This window comes from Gordionus sp. m RMFG-2023, chromosome 1 (genome assembly GCF_954871325.1).
Source record: "Gordionus sp. m RMFG-2023 chromosome 1, tfGorSpeb1-WG-v2, whole genome shotgun sequence".
Classification (NCBI taxonomy): Eukaryota; Metazoa; Nematomorpha; class Gordioida; order Chordodea; family Parachordodidae; genus Gordionus; species Gordionus sp. m RMFG-2023.
Window position 1 is genome coordinate 61,069,912 of NC_088775.1, and position 20,982 is coordinate 61,090,893.

Consider the following 20,982-nt stretch of genomic DNA (forward strand, 5'->3'; position numbering starts at 1 on the left):
CATTTATATCCTCCTTATTCAAATTTTCATCTCCACATTTCATTTTTCCCACCGTACTCGCATTAAAATCCTCTTAGTTATACATTTATTCTTTTGGCATTATATTTCCACTTCCAAACTTATTCCCCCAAAATATTCCATAAATTATTAGGCGGTCCAATTTTCACTATCCAATTCCATCCCATTACCGTTTCTACCTCCTCTAAAACCCATAAATCTAAAAATTGAATCGTATCTCTTACCACTACTGGTAGATTGACTTTTCCTAAAACTACCATATCAGATCCATCAAATTGTTTAACCGTCATTCTTTCCTTTATTATACACTCATTTGGCCACAACTTATTCACCAATTTATATCTCATGACTGAGATTGTCGCTCCCGTATCAAGCAACATCACAATCTCTTTATTTCCTACGGTCACATTTACCCCTGGACATGAATCAAAATCCATATTGTTTACCAGTATCAAATTTGCTCATATCATTCAAAATATTTCTTCTAAATCATTTTTTAACAACGCATCTGATTTTTATCCCTTTCCATATTTATTTCATTATTTTCCACAATTACATCTGACATCATAACACATGTCACATTTATTTATTTTATGCAGTTTTCACTAACTTTATATATTAAACTCCTTACTCCTACTTTCTTCCCTTCTTCCCTTTCCACATCATTCTTATTTATAATATTATTTATTTGCCTTTGAGAATTTTCCAAAATGAAATTCCCTAATATTGCACCTTTCCCATCATATAGTTAGTGTTGTTAAACGGCTAAGCCGAGTCGACTTAGCTACGACTCGAGCCTAGTTTCTAGTCGATAAAACGGCTCAGACTCGAGTCGACTAAATGAGCCGCATTAGTCGACTCATTTAGTCGGCTCACTTAGTCGGCTCGCTTAGTCGGCTCACTTAGTCGGCTCGCTTAGTCGGCTCGCTTAGTCGGCTCACTTAGTGGACTCAGAGGTTAGCTTGAGTTTAATTTAAATTTAGAGTCAAAATTTATTTTTATGTTATTAGATATTTTAAATAATAATGTAGAATTTTATTTATTTATTTTTAGTGAAATAATTTATTTTATTTATATTTAATGTTAATATTTTATTATTAGCAAACAAAAAATTTTTTTAAATTTTATTTCAAATATGTTTTGATCTTATAATAAAAATGGATTTATTTATTTGATTTTTTTTAAATAAAAAAAAATTCATATTTTCGAGCTAAAAATTTTAAGCAAAAAATAATTTTTGAACAAAAATATTGAAACATATTTTGTTGATTTTTTTAATAAATTTTTAACTTTTTTAAGAAATACTTTTGTTAATTTTATCATAAATAAATAATCTTTTTAGGTCAAATCTTCTATAGTTTTTTTATTTTTATAAATATATCTATATTTTAAGTTTATTTTATTATAAGAGGTGGTTTTTCTAAATAATTTTTTTATTAATATATCTATATTTTAAGAATATATACTGGTTTTTCTTTTTCTAATTAATTTTTTTTATAAATTATTTTTTTATTAATATTTATGTCAAACTTTTTTTAATGCGACAATTGTCATAATAGTTATTTTTAAAGTTTTTCGAATTTTTTTGACGTAAATTGGCTTAAGCTTTGCTAACATGTTTAAATAAAATTTTAGTGAAGATGTAAGATAGATAAAATTGTCATAATCGTTGTTTTTAAAGTTTTTCGAATTTTTTTGACGTAAATGGGCTAAAATAAGCATTGCTAACATGATTAAATAAAATTTTAGTGGAGATGTACCATAGATAAGTGACAATTGTCATAATCGTTGTTTTTAAAGTTTTTCGAATTTTTTTGACGTAAATGGACTAAAATAAGCATTGCTAACATGATTAAATAAAATTTTAGTGGAGATGTACCATAGATAAGTGACAATTGTCATAATCGTTGTTTTTAAAGTTTTTCGAATTTTTTTGACGTAAATGGGCTAAAATAAGCATTGCTAACATGTTTAAATAAAATTTTAGTGGAGATGTACCATAGATAAGTGACAATTGTCATAATCGTTGTTTTTAAAGTTTTTCGAATTTTTTTGACGTAAATGGGCTAAAATAAGCATTGCTAACATGTTTAAATAAAATTTTAGTGAAGATGTACGATAGATAAGTGACAATTGTCATAATCGTTGTTTTTAAAGTTTTTCGAATTTTTTTGACGTAAATGGGCTGAAATAAGCTTTGCTAACATGTTTAAATAAAATTTTAGTGAAGATGTACGATAGATAAGTGACAATTGTCATAATCGTTGTTTTTAAAGCTTTTCGAATTTTTTTGACGTAAATGGGCTAAAATAAGCATTGCTAACATGATTAAATAAAATTTTAGTGGAGATGTACCATAGATAAGTGACAATTGTCATAATAGTTATTTTTAAAGTTTTTTGACGTAAATAGGCTAAAATAAGTATTGCTAACATGTCTAAATATAATTTCAGTGAAGATGTACCCTAGAAAAGTAACAATTATCATAATAATTATTTTTAAAGTTTTTTTAATTTTTTTGACTTAAATAGGTTAAAATAAGTATTGCTAACATATCTAAATAAACCTTCAGTGAAGATGTACCCTAGATAAGTGACAATTGTCATAATCATTATTTTATAATTTTATTGATGCAAATCGATAAAAATATAGATTTTAATCATGTTAATTTAAGCTCGCGTGTTGTTATTATGGCATTTATATAACAAATTGTTTAATTAATTAAAAAGTAAATGTTCATGAATTATAATTTTATTCATATAAATAAAACTTATATTTTATATATTCGTTTGTTTAAATCAATTTATTTTATATTAACCTATTAAACAATTAATTTAAGAATGTATATAAATTGTTAAAATTTATTAGATAGTGAATGATAAAAGTTATATATTTAAAATAAAATTGTACCTTTATATTATCATCATCTTATGCCTATAGCCTTGCCAGCAATACTTATTTTAGCCTATTTACGTCAAAAAAATTTAAAATTAACTATTATGACAATTGTCATTTATCTAGGGTACATTTTCATTAAATTTTTAATTTATCATCTTAGCAATCTATATTTATGCCCGTTTGCGTCAAAAAAATTTAAAAAACTTTAAAAATAATGATTATGACAATTGTCACTTTTCTAGGGTACATCTTCACTGAAGTATTATTTAAATGTTTGCAATACCTATTTTAGCCTATTTAGGCTAAAAAATTAAAAATATTGAAAATAAAAATAACGATTATGACAATTGTCATTAGAATTTATTTAGGGTACATCTTCATAATTTTTAATTTAACATGTTAGCAATCTATATTTATGCCCATTTGCGTAAAAACTTTAAAAATAACGATTATGACAATTGTCACTTTTTCAGGGAACATCTTCATTGAATTTATAATATAATATCTTTACAATATAAATTATATTATAACCCTTTTGTGTCCAAAAATTTCAAAAATCTTAAAAAATAACGCATATGACAATTGTCGCATTAAAAAAAAGTTTGACATAAATATTAATAAAAAATAGAAATAAATTAAAAAGGTATAACTAAAATAAATAAAAGTTAAAGAAAAATTTAAAAAATATTATGATTTTCTTAGTACATCTTCACTAAATTTTTATTTAAACATGTTAGCAATGCTTATTTTAGCCCAATTACGTCAAAAAAATTCGGAAAACTTTAAAAACAACGATTATGACAATTGTCACTTATCTATGGTACATCTTCACTAAAATTTTATTTAAACATGTTAGCAATGCTTATATTTTAGCCCATTTACGTCAAAAAAATTCGAAAAACTTTAAAAACAACGATTATGACAATTGTCACTTATCAAGGGTACATTTTCACTAAAATTTCATTTAAACATGTTAGCAAAGCTTATTTTAGCCCATTTACGTCAAAAAAATTCGAAAAACTTTAAAAACAACGATTATGACAATTGTCACTTATCTATCGTACATCTTCACTTAAATTTTATTTTAACATGTTAGCAATGCTTATTTTAGCCCATTTACGTCAAAAAAATTCGAAAAACTTTAAAAACAACGATTATGACAATTGTCACTTATCTAGGGTACATCTCCACTAAAATATTATTTAAACATGTTAGCAATGCTTATTTTAGCCCATTTACGTCAAAAAAATTCAAAAAACTTTAAAAACAACGATTATGACAATTGTCACTTATCTAGGGTACATCTTCACTTAATTTTATTTAAACATGTTAGCAATGCTTATTTTAGCCCATTTACGTCAAAAAAATTTGAAAAACTTTAAAAACAACGATTATGACAATTGTCACTTATCTAGGGTACATCTCCACTAAAATATTATTTAAACATGTTAGCAATGCTTATTTTAGCCCATTTACGTCAAAAAAATTCGAAAAACTTTAAAAACAACGATTATGACAATTGTCACTTATCTAGGGTACATCTCCACTAAAATATTATTTAAACATGTTAGCAATGCTTATTTTAGCCCATTTACGTCAAAAAAATTCGAAAAACTTTAAAAACAACGATTATGACAATTGTCACTTATCTAGGGTACATCTTCACTTAAATTTTATTTAAACATGTTAGCAATGCTTATTTTAGCCCATTTACGTCAAAAAAATTCGAAAAACTTTAAAAACAACGATTATGACAATTGTCACTTATCTAGGGTACATCTCCACTAAAATATTATTTAAACATGTTAGCAATGCTTATTTTAGCCCATTTACGTCAAATAAATTCGAAAAACTTTAAAAACAACGATTATGACAATTGTCACTTATCTAGGGTACATCTCCACTAAAATATTATTTAAACATGTTAGCAATGCTTATTTTAGCCCATTTACGTCAAAAAAATTCGAAAAACTTTAAAAACAACGATTATGACAATTGTCACTTATCTAGGGTACATCTTCACTTAAATTTTATTTAAACATGTTAGCAATGCTTATTTTAGCCCATTTACGTCAAAAAAATTCGAAAAACTTTAAAAACAACGATGACAATTGTCACTTATCTAAGGTACATCTTCACTAAAATTTTATTTAAACATGTTAGCAATGTTTATTTTAGCCCATTTACGTCAAAAAAATTCGAAAAACTTTAAAAACAACGATTATGACAATTGTCATCTAGGGTACATCTTCACTAAAGTTTTATTTAGACATGTTAGCAATGTTTATTTTAGCCTATTTACGTCAAAAAAATTTAAAAACAATGATTATGACAATTGTCATTTATCTAGGGTACATCTACATTAAATTTTACCTGTTAAAGAAACATATTTTTGCCCATTAGCGTCACAAAAAAATCTTATATGTTCAAAAATATACCTACCTATTATGATAATTATCATTTTTCCAGGGAACATCTTCATTGAATTTATAATATAATATATTTACAATATAAATTATATTATAACCCTTTTGTGTCCAAAAATTTCAAAAATCTTAAAAAATAACTATTATGACAATTGTCGCATTAAAAAAAGTTTGACATAAATATTAATAAAAAAATAATTTAGAAAAACCACCTCTTTTAATATACTTAAAATATAGATATATTTTAAAAAAAAATTATTTAGAAAAAGAAAAACCACCTCTTTTAATATTCTTAAAATATAAATATATTTATTAAAAAAATATTTAGAAAAAGCCACCTCTAATAATAAACTTAAAATATAGATATATTTATAAAAATAATATAAAAAAACTATAGAAGATTTTACCTAAAAGATTATTTATTTATGATATAATTAAAAAAAGAATAAAATTTTATGATAAAACAAAAGAATAAAATTTCTTCAAAAAATCAGCAAAATATGTTTCAAAAATATTTTTTGCTTAAAATTTTTAGCTCAAAAATATTAATTTTTTTTTATTTAAAAAAAAATCAAATAAATAAATCCATTTTTTTATAATCAAATCAAAACATATTATTTGCATTAAATAAAATATAAATAAAATAAATTATTTTACTAAAAATAAATAAATAAAATTCTACATTATTATTTAAAATTTCTCAATAACATAAAAATAATTTTTGGCTCTAAATTTAAAATAAACTCAAGCTACCCTCTGAGCCCACTAAGTGAGCCGACTAAGCGAGCCGACTAAGTGAGCCGACTCATGCGGCTCCTTGATCGGCTTGAGTCGGAGCCGTTTTTTACGACTACGACTCGAGTCGCAAGTCGTAAGAACTCGACTTTTTAACAACACTACATATAGTCATCCCACTGGACAATCCTTGGCAAAATGTCCAATATCTCGACATTTGAAGTATGTAATATTCCCAACATTCTTTCATCAAATCCTTTTTCGGTACTTCCCTTTCATTTTTACTATGTGAATCAAATCTATTCTATGAACATTTATTTCGCCCTTGTCCCTATTTTCCACATTTTTCACAAACAACCATTCTATGTGTATCCTCCACTAATTTATACGCTGGAATATAGCAACCCTCTATACCATGCCCCTTATTTTCGCATCTTTTAACAGCTGGTAAGGTCTTTTGAACTATCCTTTCATTAAAATCCCTGCTTATGTGGCCAAATTTTTCACAGTTGAAACACGTTTCATTCGATAACGTTTGATTTATTTTTTCCTTACAATTTCTGCTGATGTGGCCATATTTTCCACATGTAGAACACGTTTCATTTGATCCCGTTCCAATGGACCAACCCCTTCTATTCTCCCCCCTTTCTTCTTTATCTATAAATTTACGTTATATCTTTTATTTGCCTCATCCAATTTCTTCAATTTTTCATGCATTTCCATTTTTTCTTTCTCTTTGTTTTCTCTTTCTAAATTTTTCCTTTCAATTTTTTTAATATTTTCAATTTCTATTTCTATTACCATATCATATTTATTATTTCAACTTCATCATTTTCAAATCCCATATTTTTATTTTTCGTATCAATTTATTTTTTTATTTTTCAGTATCTTAAATATTTGGTTTATTAATAATAATTTCAAATTTTCTCTTTTCAAAAACGCTAAAGATATCCGTTTTTAATATTCTATTTTTTTTCATATTACTTTCATTAAATAATTTCTCCATCTCTTTTTTAAATTTATCAAATTTTTCATTCTTTTCTGCTTCCATTTGTTTTAACATTTTTATTTCTTTTTCTATACCAAAAAAAACAACTATACTCCATAATATTAAATTATCGCCACTCCAAAGTAAATACTTAATTGAGAAACATTTCTAATCTCAAAATAGTTATACGTTTTTATACTTTTTTTATTAAACATTTTAGAATTTTATCTTTATTTAAGATTTCTTATACTCAAGATTGATTCTTATATAATTTACAATAAACTGATTAGTAACTTATGATACTTACTAAAATACTAAAATAAAATGAGACGCACTACAGTTTTTTGTTTTATTTTATATAAACTTCAATAATTTTCACTATATAAAAATTCACAATATTTAAAATAAAATAAAACGATATTCCAAAAGAAAAAAATTTTTATTTTTAAGAAATTGTTATGTAAAACTAGAATAAAATTATCTATAATCTCGTAATATATCTTAATGTACTATATTTAATGTAAATATTATCTGGCAGAAGCATTTCTGTCAATTTATTATAAAATCTTTTTGACATTTTATTTAATAATTTAGCATATTTGCTATCTTCAAAACAATTTAATTTTAAACGTCTTGAAACTGGTTCAGCAACTATTCTTACAACTTTGAAATAAATATTCAAAGTTCTTGATTTACAAAGATATGCCAAGATTGTAGGATAACTTTGGCTAAAAAATATATACCTCGTATAGTGACCCTTTTTCAGGTTTACCGGGATAGGCAATTTTCCCTTCTAATCTCCTTTCCATTTTCCGCGATCCTGGGCATCACCACGGTTTAACCTAGTATTACCATCTTCGCTGTTATCTGTTCATCCTTTCTATTTCGACACCCTTGACTGGCTATCGATCATTATCAAATAGTAACCGTTATGTATTAAACCCATTATATCCATATGTGACTCGCTCCATGGGTCTTCCGAATAATAAGGCGCTCTGTTTCTATTGTACTCAGCACAGCTCATGTTAAGATTTTCTATTTTACTTTCCATATCTGGTCAGTAAACATTTACTCCAATATGTCCCTTGTTGAGTTATTGGATTATCATATAACGTAATGTCTCGCAATCACTATCCCTTCCTTCTTAAAATATACGACATCATATACTACATAAACGATTTCATTCTTGAAGAAGAATCTCAATACTACAGAAAGTACAATATCTTTCCTCCCTTTTTTTTATATACCCATGAATACTATTTAATACCCCCTCCCTCGATGTTTCTCCTTTGATGCTTATTATATTGAATGGAGGATCCTTGGTTGTAGTTATTACTATCGCTCCTTCTTTAAAATTCATTAGTTGTAATAGTTTCCTTGAAATATCGGCTATCTTTTCTTCATTTTTCCTATTCACGATTAGATACTCGTACCCTTATTACCCATCGATTGGAGAGCCTTATTCCTGCTTTCTGTTATGTTGTTTAAAAACTTGAACTCATGGTTAGTGATCTGGTAAAAGTTCTTTCATTTATATATTCTTTGAATTTGTTTTTCTCAATCATCGTCAAGGACCTGATCATATAGGCTATCGAGTGCCAATTCCCTATTTCCTTTTCATTGCAAAACTGCTCCACTTGCATATCCCTAGTCATTGATCACGCTTGTCTCTGCCTTATCGCTATAATAACATAATGTCGGATCTTTGGTAGGCCATATTTATGTCCCAAATGTGTTTCGTATTTCTTTATCTCATTACCAAGTCGACCAGTGGGCTACTATCCTTGCATAATCTTTTATAAACTTATTATATTAATTCATCAAACCGATAAATGATCTGACCTCTCCTTTCGTATTCAATGGTTTACATTTTAAACTGCTTCTATCTTGCCTACTCTTTTCTCACTTATAGTGTGTTCTAGGACAATTGGTGTTTTCTCTCAAACTCACTCTTCTCACAGGTTGCTTTTGAGCCCCACCCCTCTATTTTTCTACTTACTTGCTTTATTGGTTCATCATGTTCTAATTCTCCGGGGTTCTATTGATTAATTACATATTTTTAAATCCTTTGGCGTGATAAATAATCGAACATTTCCCTACATCGAATATAAGCGTCTTCTCGTCCTGATCATCTTGTGGGATATATTTCTTTTTAGCTCAGTATTCGAGTTATAATTATATTGAAATTAATTTAATCGTCCATTCTTTTATATGAATCTCAGATGAGTCTATTTAGTAACCCCAAAATGCTTTATCATATGCATCACTTATAAATGCATAATTTAAGCAGGTAATGATAGCACCTGATATAATCTGACCTTTCACTTCTCGTTTTATGTGAAGTGCACGTGCAGTCGAGCAAAAATTTTTTTTAAATATTAAAATATGCAGATATTATATAATCCATGAATGTGAATTGGAGGTCGCCCAATGCCTGAAGCCAATTATTTTCGGGCCGGGACGGATAAATTGTGTGCAAGCTGCGGAACCGAAGTTTTGAAATTTTCTTAAACCAAATAATTAGAAATCTATGTAGTTTTTCTTTATAAAAAATTATTACTGAATGGGCGGAACACTTATAGAGAATATATTTTACGAACCAAGGCGGGCAAGTTTAATCAGGGATTGGGCTGAAAAAGCTGATAAAAAATCCACTGGCTCGTATGGACTGGGTCGGACTGCGCCAACCTCTAATTTGAATAGTAAACAAATATTTTTATAAATTATTTATAATATTACCCAAAAGTTTTCTAAAAATCAAGATCTAATTATATAAGTACACTATTTCCAAATATGGAATTTCAACGAAATAAATAATCATGGGATAACGAAGGGGCTTTGAAATTTTTTGCCTTTATGACCAATTCCAAACAACGTTTTTTCAAAGCGTTCTACGAAGCAAATTTTTCGCAATATTTTTTTTACTTCCAAACAGCAAACGATTTTAATTATGCAGCTGATTTTTTATATTATAAAATATTTTAAAACATTTTTTAATAAATATGTGCATAAAAGTAATATATCTCCAAGAGACCAATGTTACTTAAAGCTAATATTATTTACTTACTCATATTTAAAAACCATTTAAAGTACCTGAAACCAGGACCAAATTATTTTCAAATAGTCTATACAAACAGAATAAGCAATGAAAATTTAGAGGGATGAGTTATCTAAAAAAAAAGATTAAAAGACTTTTATAAATAGAGGGATGAGTTATCTAAAAAAAAGATTAAAAGACTTTTATAAATAGATGGATTTTTATTATAATATTATTCATCAGATAAGTTTATATATTTTTATTATAAAATCTACATTAATCATAAATAATGTAGGCAAAATATCTTAAATATACATGTTTTACATAATTGAAATAAGAGATGCATTTAAGAAAATATAAGAGATAAAGATAGAAAATTTGTTGATGTTGATTTATAAAGAATGAAAATTATACTAAGTGCATTCTTCATAACTTTGTAATAAATAATTTGCAAGATCTTTATTTGTATATGTATAAAGTAATTGTTTATAATATTTCAATAAATACATGCAAATTGTATAAAATTTCTAAAAGTATGTAAAAAAATATTACGAAAACAACATAATATGCATCAAGGTACTGTAATTGTTTTATGATATTCTGGGATAATTATAATATCTGATCTGCTAAATATTCATTTAATTTAAAAAACTGATAAATTAGTAAAAAAAACATTTTTTTGGATTACTAAAATACGCATCTTCGATAAAATAATGATGTTTAATTAATTAAAGTTTATAGACAAAAAGATGTTAAGTAAACTCAACAAGATATGATGTAATATCAAACTATTTTGCCTTTTAGCTTATAAAATTTCTAATATTTTATTTGAATAATTACGTTTTCTGATTTAAAATAATTGCATAATTTAAGAAAAAAGTTCACTTCAATCGTATCAGACGCCATTTAATCGTTCATAAATATCAAAATGGTTAGATATTAGATGAAACTCAATCGTATGCTTTAAAAAATTGTTGTGTTTGGAAGGATAAACATGTATATTTGTTTTTTCTCGCTTTGAAAAAACGCCTTATTTGGAAATGGTATGGTAAGCTAAGCGAACTAACTTCAGTTGCAAGAATATATAAAGATTTAATACTTGGCTAAAAGGATTGAAGATTTGTTTTAAATATTTGTTGCAGATCTTAAAAATGTAGATGATGCTCAAGGTGTTTGCGAAGAAACTGTAGATAAACACATATCTGGATGTTAGATGAATTTATACCGCGTCCTAATACAGCTACTTATTAATCTATATATTGTTTTGTATATATTTTCTTTATCGATTACTCAAATTTTCTGAAAGAACATTCAGTAAGTTAAAAAAATATATTCGAATTTTCGAATCGAGTAATGGTATTATTTTTATTCATACGAATCTAATAATTCCTTTTCTTATTCATATAAATACGATTCATAGAATATTTGGTTCTAAAATTAAAAAAGTATAAAAATGGATCACTAAATTAAAATAATGAAAAGTTCCACTTGGAACATATTGAATATATAATTATTAATTTTTTAAAAAATTTCTACGAATAATTTATTTTTATATAATTTCGAATACTTACTGATAATTTCAAATATTTGTGAATGAATTCTAATATTTTCAAATAATTCGATTGAAGAATGAAGAAGCTAAAAATACGAGTTGAATATAGAATAAATTGTTTTAGGTATATGTAAATCTTAATAATATCGGTTGAGCAATTTTTACAGTTTTATCATAAAATACTGATTATTAAGAAATAACTAAATAGAAAATCAAAACAAATTTATAAATTGAATTGTATGATTTCGATAAAATTTTATATGAAGATTATAAAATAAAAACGAAATGGTCATTAGATTTTATACTACCTGAAGGGGTAAAAAGCGCACGAATCAGCCATGTTTATCCTTATGCAGTTTAAATTGCATTTCTATTATAACCTTATCATATTTAAAGTTCATGATAGTACAATATAGAACAACATGGCTATCATTTACTTAAAACGCTATATAATAATATATATTGCTATAAATAATTTAATGTTGTTACAAATACTAATAGCCACTTTACAACAAAATTTCTACAACCAAAACTACATTGGTTGGAGGGGGGGATTAATTTTCGTATTTCAAATGACTGAAATTTTTTTTTAAAGTTTTTAGTCGATTTAGTTAGTTATTGGACATTCTAAAATTGTCAATAAATATAAAAATACTTTTTACAATTATATTAAAAGATGGTGGCAATGTTTCTTCATCGGATAATAATTCATCTGTTAACTCTAATGGTTCCCTGTCTTCCTCCGGAACGGAAAGTAGTTCTATTTCATCCTCAACAAACGATTCCGACATTGAAATAGACGATAATAACATTCGATCGTCCATATTTTTACAGGTTACACTTATTTCCTAAATTTAATTTGAAATAAAGGTATATAAAAAGTTACAGTTTTGAATATATTTATACCATTTTGCTGATTTATACTTTTATTTTTGGGTGGTAAGATTTGTCGGAATAAATAAAATTTATGGCAAACGACAATAATTGGATTTAAAAAACAATATCAAAACCTTTTTTTATTAATTTTTTTGATTAGAAAAAAACAGACTCCTTTGCTGCAAATATTAATCAGAACCAAAAGGAATTAAACCAAGATGACAGTGCATTAATTTATATTACTATAAAACAAAACTATTCACCATTTATTTTATATTGATAAATCATCTCTTTTCTGTTACTTATTTATTTTTAATATTGCTTTTAAATATCTAGTGAAAAATATGAAATTATAAATGCGCATTGATATTATATTATGTTTAAGACATTGTTTTTAATTAAAATAATATCAAATTATAATCCGTTCCCTTTATTTATATAGTTTTGATTTTGGAACAATTTAATTTATAGTACATTATGTTTTTTGAACTTAGCTGATCATTTTAACGATTGTTCGTTTTAACCTAAATTTTTACATTTATAATATTAATTTTTTATAGCTAATATAAATTTTCCTTTGATCAACATAATTAATAAGAGAACAAAAGTTAAATATGAAAATTAGAGGAAAATTTCATTAATTTTTAAAATGCTACCATTTATATTAATAATTTTTTGCCCATTCATAAAAACCCAGATGTACTATACAAAAGAAAATATCCGTTCGAATTATCTGTCGATGAAATATCCATCTACCCCACTACATCCAATAACAAAGCGATAAAGAGACGCTCAGGTGATTCAGCAAATGATGACTCGTCTAACCTAGTTGATGCTACTTATTCTATCAATAACTTGACCTCTTCTGATTTGGATATAGTTTTGAACGCCGAAAATGTCAAGCGGTATCTGCAAAGAAGACCAATGACAACTAAAGAACTACTCCATAAATTCAAGAGCCGAGTCGGTACTAGAGAGCAATTGGCTGAACGCATGACTCTCATTTTGAAACAGTTAAATCCAGAAAAGAAGTTTATAAAAGGGAAAATGTATCTGTTGTTATGAAAATATCCTGTTTGCATTTTTTTGATAGAAATAAATATATTTTATATAATTTGGGATCATATTTTATAAATAAAATTTTATTGAATCTACACGATATGGTAAAATAAAATTTATTACTAAAAAAAGTATTAAAACATTTAACCCAATTTAGTAGGAAATTAAATTGCGCATAGTGTTTTATTTATTTACTAAGAATATAGCTGGAGATATTATTTCAATATATATGAAGGTAGCGAAGGATTTAATTTTAAAGAAAGTTTTGCTAAAAATATTGAATTATGATATTTTAAATACATTTAACATCTCATATGGCATGGCTGTTAGGGAATATGCCATAGAGGTATGCAAAGCCTGGCCCGTCCAATCCTGCCCGTTAAAACTTTTTTAAAAATTTTCTTGGCTAAAGCCGAAATTTACGAAAAGTCAGACCGGCTCGTTAAAATTTTACAAAGTCCGCAACCCCCCGATTTTTTTATGCTAATTTTCCGGTCATCACATTTATAATATCTGTGTCTTATTTTTTCCCAATCTCAATTAATGCGATTATGTCTTTCCTCTATGACTCTATTTTACAACATTTATAAATCATTGTGTTTGATATCTGTATTGTGTATCTTTATTGGATCATATCATAAATAACTTGTTTAAAATTTTATAAATTTACTCTATTATATATAGATGTATTTTTAGACAGCTTTTAAAATAAAAAGATAAGCAATCGAATATTTCAAAACAAAATTTCTCCGTAATTTCTACCTTTTACATAAAATCCTTCAAGTCCTTCCCTCCCATCAAGCTTTCTTCCTTCTCAAAAACTTTTTATTTATCCCAAAAATCCAACACGCCTTCCGCTCTGCCCCACTTTTCTTATACCCGGAAATTCTCACCCATATTGAATCAACAATCAAAGACTCTTTAGAAGGCATCCTTAATGTAAAATTCAGCCATAATTCTTGGATGCAGGCCTCCTTACACTCGAAATTTGGGGGTCTTGGCTTAAGATCACCCGTGTCACTCAGCCTTGCTGCTTTTTTAGCCTCAGAATCAAGCTCCCGCTTAATTATGCTATCACTTAACAATAATCGCACAGACCCCCACTTTCTCCACGCCCTAGCAATCTGGAAAGAGAATTCCTTCTCCGCTCCAATCCCCACATCACGAAAGCAACATGACTGGGATCTTCCATTAATACGCCACTCCGTTGAATATTTAATATCGAGTGCTGCTTCTAAGGGATCCCCATCAATCCTTTCACATTTATTATATCCCATTACAGTTGATGAATCCTTAACAGTTGATCATCTCTCTCTCTCCCACAACTGCAAGTTCCACAACTTTTGCCTTCCTTATCGGACTATGAATGGTTAGAAGCTTTGCCCAGCTCAAACTTAGGACTTCTCTTAACAAACGAAGAATTACGCATAGCAATAGGTCTCCGTCTTGGTTGTAAAATACTGGCCAACTCCACATGTACATTATGTTCCCAACCCGTTGATTGTTTTGGACACCATCCTCTTCATTGTCGATTCTCTAAAGGTAGACATTCTCGACACAGTGCAGTTAACGGCACCATTCTCCGTGCTCTACGCTCAGCTCAAATTCCAGCAACTCTCGAACCCTGTGGCCTCTCAACCGAGAATAATATACGTCCAGATGGGCTGACATTAATACCATGGAGTAATGGAATTCCATTAGCATGGGACTATACCTGCATCGACCGATTTGCTCTATCCTTTAATAAGAACTCATTCATGCGAGCTGATTACTCGAAAATTAATAAATACACTTCCCTAACAAATTGCAATCTCATACCAATCGTATCCGACACAACCGGGTCTTTTGGCAATCATGCCCTAACCTTCTTCAAAACCCTCGGTAAAAAAATCCGCGCCATCACTGGTGACCCTCAGGAAGGCTTCTATCTCAGACAGCGCATATCTATTGATATATGCAGATCTAACTGCATTGCCATCCATGCCTCTCTTTCTTGACCTCCTCCCACCCAACATACAATTTACTATTCTAATTATTTTATTTTTTTATTATACAGTTTTTTATATAGATTTTATATAAATAGTTTACATGACATTTTTAATATATATATTTTTTTAAATTACGTATATATGTTTTACTTTTAACGTTCAATGTATTAAATATTATAAAGTTCTTAATAAAAAGTTTATACCTTAAAAAAACATATTGTAATTATTTTCAAATAGTAAATCAAAGTATTACTTTAAATTCAAAAAAATATATCAAAATTTTGATTCCCAGGCTATATTCAAAATCTACGAAAAATCAGAGATTTGCGATACACTGCCTGATTGTTTATATATAAATTGTTAAGCCCGGCCTGGCCAAATTTTTGTTACTAATTGCCCGGCCAGAAATTTTTTTGTGTATACCTTGCCCTACACGATCCGTTTTAATTTTTTCAGAATTTTCCCAGCTCGATATTGATCTCAGCATTTTAGATATTATATTTTTTGTAATATTAAAGGTCAAAGTATGAAAAATAATTGATAAAAAAAATTTCTTAACTGTTGGTACAACATCGTTCAACCACATTAGATGAATAAAATGTAAAAAGTTGGTTGATTCCTGGTCTTAATTGCATTAGCCAAGACATACATGCAAAACATGTGGCTATCAATTTATAATTAGTCATAGTCTTACTATAGTATTGAATACCAAACATTTTAGAGCCTGCTAATTTATCATCAGATGAAAGCCGGGGCCATATGGTTTAACTTCAGTACTTTTGTCTTAAGGTAAATCCTTAATCTGGGACTTCACATGCATATTCCTTTCCAAATAATGTTTATTCGAATCCGGTTGATATTGCCTAGACAAAATATAAATATACTAAATTAATTAACAAATCTCTTCCCTTTGTCATAATCAAGCAGCTTTTAAAAAACATAGGAGCAAAATCAGAGCCATTACATCAGATCACGATAATTATTTTTCTAAAACACAAAATATTTAAAATAAATAAAATTATTTTAAACTATAATTATGCATATAATTTATTATGTGACCACACTTCCATTATTATATAGTCACCATTTTTTATATTTTATTTTTTAAATATTTGCTTTACAAGGATTTTAAACTGTAATGTTAAAAAGATCTCCACATAAAAAATGAAAATATAAAAATCACTTTATTTTGATATTAGAATTAGTGATCTATATCGAGTCTAATTTTTAAAGCCTGGCCCGAATTTTTTTAAAAAAAATTTGTCCGGCCCGGTCCGATCCCGAAAGAAATTTATTTATTTATCCCAAAGCCTGACCCGGTTTAGAATTGTGAAATCAATACCCATTGTAGCTTCAATACCGTATTGATAATATCATTGTAGATTCAATACCATAGTGATATTTTGGTATTGTAGAATCAATACCATATTGATTTTTAAGAGATGTTTTTATCGTTTCAAATATATTGGCGGCGATTAAAATTGTAAAATATTTATTCTTATATATTTTTTCATCGTTTTATATATATTGGCGGCATTAAAATTGTAAAATATTTATTCTTATATATTTTTTCATCGTTTTATATATATTGGCGGCATTAAAATTGTAAAATATCTATTCATTATATATTTTTTCATCGTTTCAAATATATTGGCGGCCATTAAAATTGTAAAATATTTATTATTATATTTTTATTCATCGTTTCAAATATATTTTAGATTTTATTCGTAAAAGTTAGGTTCGGTCATAAATTATTAATAGGTATTGATTTTACAATACTACACCGGAATAAAAATTATTTATCCTTCTTGTCCGGTTCGAATTTATTTAAATAGAAATATTTAATATTTCTTTTTATTGTAAAAAAATATTCCACAAATAAAAAAAATTAGCGCCTTGTTTCTTCAAGAATTTATTTGACAAAATGTAATATAATATTTAAAAATTTAAGCTTAGCCCGAAATTTTTAAAAAAAATATTAGATCCTACCCAGCCCGAATCGAAATAATTTTCTTTAAATGGACCCGGGGCTCGTTACGGGCCGGGCCGTGATTTGCAGATCACTAATTAGAAAAACTATTTATTAATCTATAATTTGATTAGAATTTTATTTAAAAAAATAGTTTATTATAAATTGAAATGAAATATTTTTGGAAGAATAAGAAAATTGAAATCAAATTGACATGAACATTAATTCTTTCAATATATTAATGTCAAATGAAATTTAATTTTTATAATAATTCTATATTCATATTTGATGATACAATTCTGGGATTCATATAGATAAGATTATTAAATTTGTAAACATATATATGGCTTGGGTGTAGTTCCCCTCATATACTTCATATCTGGGTTACAAGGTTTGTTGGTATCCTTGAGTAAAGAAATCGGCATAATTATATGGAGGATGGGCCTTCATATAATTCACGTACGCTCACATTTGGGCAGGTCTATGACCAACGTGCAAATAAAGATAAAGATTAGTACATCTATAACACTGTGTGACAAGAAAAATGGGAGAAGAAAATAAAAACAAGTTTTGGTGCAGAATTTGACGCTGAGTTCGAATCCGTTTTCCAAATTTTCCCTACACGTCAAGTTTTAAAAATATTACTGTATAAAGACAACTTTTCGAAATCTCAAAAATGGTAAAATATAGGTCTTTATACGGATATATTTTAAAAAGTATCAAATAAAAATCCCTGAAAATTTTCTTTATAAATTTACTAATTTTTATAATTTTTTATCGATTGGTTTTTGAGAAAAATGGTAAAGAATTTCGTTTTGGGGGTCTTAAGTTTTCAATTTAAATTACTATAAAAATTATTAACTTTAGAAAATAAATTTTATATAATTTTGCTTCAAATATGCTCAAGATTTTATATTAATTCTAATTATGTTTCATGCCATGAAAATTCAACCAAAATCTATAAATTAAAAACGTCGGTACAGATATTTTCGAACTTTTTAATTTGTACACTTTTATTGAATTTTCTCTGCATAAAGCATTTTTAAAGCAAAATTAAGGTAATATTTATCTTTTTTAGTTGTATTTAGTAATATTTTATGCATTTATGATCAATTTATACCAAAATCAGATATCTGTACCCACTTTTTTACTTTGTACTCTTTTTGAATTGTGCATTTTTGAGGCAAAATTCATTTAAAATGCAATAATTGGTAATTTTTTATTAATATTTATCTTTTTTAGATGTATTTAAGAATATTTGTATTTTTAATCAATTTATATCAAAATATATGATTTTCCAATGAAGTACCTTGAACCCGTAGTATGGGCAATAAATAATAATGCCAAATAACGAGTAGGAAGAAAGGAGAAGAATTATTTTTTTTCGCGCTTAATTTTTCATAAACATTTAATTTCTTTCATAAATTTTTTTTTATAATAAATATATTAAATGATATTAAAAAAGATTTTATAAATAAAGGTAAATTAAAAAATATAGGTTGTTTAAAAATTGAGTAAGGATTTTATAAAAAAAAATGTATAATAATAATAAGGAAGGTTTGCTGCAAAAATTAAAATATTTTTTTAGTTGTAGGGATCATTAGAACCGAAATTATAAACCTTCTAAAAGTGCTAAAGATGACCTTTTTGGCCACTTTAACCTAAAATAAATAAAAAACCTGACGTGCTAGAAAAAAACTGACAGCGGATTTAGAATATGCATAAAAAACTGTCTTAAAACATGTTTATTTTAGTTTCTCCCAAAAAATCGTCGAAATTTGTCACACAGTGAGTTAATGACAATCGACAAGCTTAAAAAGAAGTAATTTTTCATACTTTGACCCTTGATATCTCCAAAAATATAAGAGCTAGAATGCTAAAATTGGCCACTACTTAAGTTACCTAAGTTTATTTACAGAAATTTCCCATGGAATGGCCCTCATTTGCATGTCCCGGTTTGAGGTTTAAACTAAAAAAAATACGGACTAGGCAAAAAACTTAGAATAATTAAATTTGTAAATTTTTTCTTAAAAATTATGGGCCGGGCAACTTGTACCCAATTTTATTACGACTAAGCTGAACCTTTTTAAAGATCAGGGCCAGGCCTTGCTGGATCTTTACTAATATATTAAACAAATTTGATTAAAATAGAAAAAATGAAGATAATATCTAGAATATTATTAATTTAAAAAGAATGATTCTTTTTATTATTACAAAGATGAAAATTTAATTCAAGTCTTAATGATCATGGTTGTGAAGATGCGAAGTATTTTTATTGCTTTTTTGGAGTGCATTGTTTTCCACAACTTATTAATTTTGCCTGGGGTAGAATTATTTATAGAAAATAAGAGTATTTTTGATAATTTACAAAATTCATAGAACATAATTAAAAAATTGAAATATTTATTTAAGGAGCGAAATAGATCTTTGAAATTGGAATATTTATTATATATTATTATCACAATTATCAACTATATATATTTTAAAAAGAATAATCAATTAACATTTAAATTTATCTAAACGGGTAGAAAATAAATAAAAAAATTATATAAGAAAATAAAAAATTGAAATATAAACACAACAAAAACATATATTTAAATTAAGATATAAAATAAAATAATTTTTATGATTATAAAACATAACATTCTTTTGTTATACTTAAGTTTTTAAATATTATGAAATTTATGTTGAAAAAAAATATGATTAACCTTAAAATATGAAGATATATGCTAATTTAAAAATAAAAATACAAAGGTTCTAATTGATATTTAAAAATGAGTTTTATGATCGTGGTCGTGCAGATGCGGAGTATTTTTATTGCCTTTTTTGAAGTGATAATTTTTCCAAAATTGATAAATTTTGCTCTTTTCTTGAGGAGTCATGAAGAGACGAGCGAGCTCATCTGAAGTTCTACCTTGAGTCTCTGGCAGGTAGAAATAGGTGTAAAGCCAGAATAATGTCAACAACACTGTAAATACTAGGAAAACGTAATTGTTTAATTCCATCTGTTTAATTATACAAAAATTTGATATAGATTTATAATTATATAAATAATTGTGAAATAAAAAATTATAATTTTTGAAAATGGCTGCAGTATGAAAGCATATGGCTCCTTGATTACTATAGGATCCAATACTGGCTCTGGCCCATTTTTAAATAGAAGTCACATAATTTTGGCGCTCTTTACATAATTAATTTATTTCTATAAATATTGAGTAAAATTCAAGTTAATTTAATAAAAATAATTAATTTTTTATCTACTTTCCCTAAAGGAATAGTTCAACTACTGATTAGCTATTTTCTCAAAAATTATGAAAGCGCTCTATAGCTATATCTATTTTTTATAAATATATCATTACATAAGTAATAAAGGTCTAAAAAAAATATGCCTAGAAATGATTAATTATATATAATTTTATTCAATCTTTTAGAGAAT

The 20,982-nt window shown here is 26.6% G+C and overlaps 2 protein-coding genes across 3 annotated transcripts in view; one reads left to right on the forward strand and one right to left on the reverse strand.

Moving 5' to 3' along the window:
* Positions 1–13,679, forward strand: part of LOC135923018 (general transcription factor IIF subunit 1-like) — a 61,983-nt gene extending 48,304 nt beyond the window's left edge. Inside the window, exons 9-11 of one of the 2 annotated variants that reach the window (XM_065457606.1) lie at positions 12,331–12,488; positions 12,691–12,754; positions 13,228–13,679. In XM_065457606.1, coding sequence (XP_065313678.1) covers positions 12,331–12,488; positions 12,691–12,754; positions 13,228–13,595 — 590 coding nt within the window. In that variant the 3' untranslated portion in view covers positions 13,596–13,679. The remainder of the gene's footprint in view (positions 1–12,330; positions 12,489–12,690; positions 12,755–13,227) is intronic. The other variant, XM_065457607.1, reaches the window with a different exon arrangement.
* Positions 13,680–20,314: 6,635 nt separating this feature from the next.
* LOC135928136 (solute carrier family 2, facilitated glucose transporter member 1-like) overlaps positions 20,315–20,982 on the reverse strand; it is a 32,249-nt gene continuing 31,581 nt past the window's right edge. The window contains exon 8 of the mRNA XM_065464502.1: positions 20,315–20,551. Coding sequence (XP_065320574.1) covers positions 20,315–20,551 — 237 coding nt within the window. The remainder of the gene's footprint in view (positions 20,552–20,982) is intronic.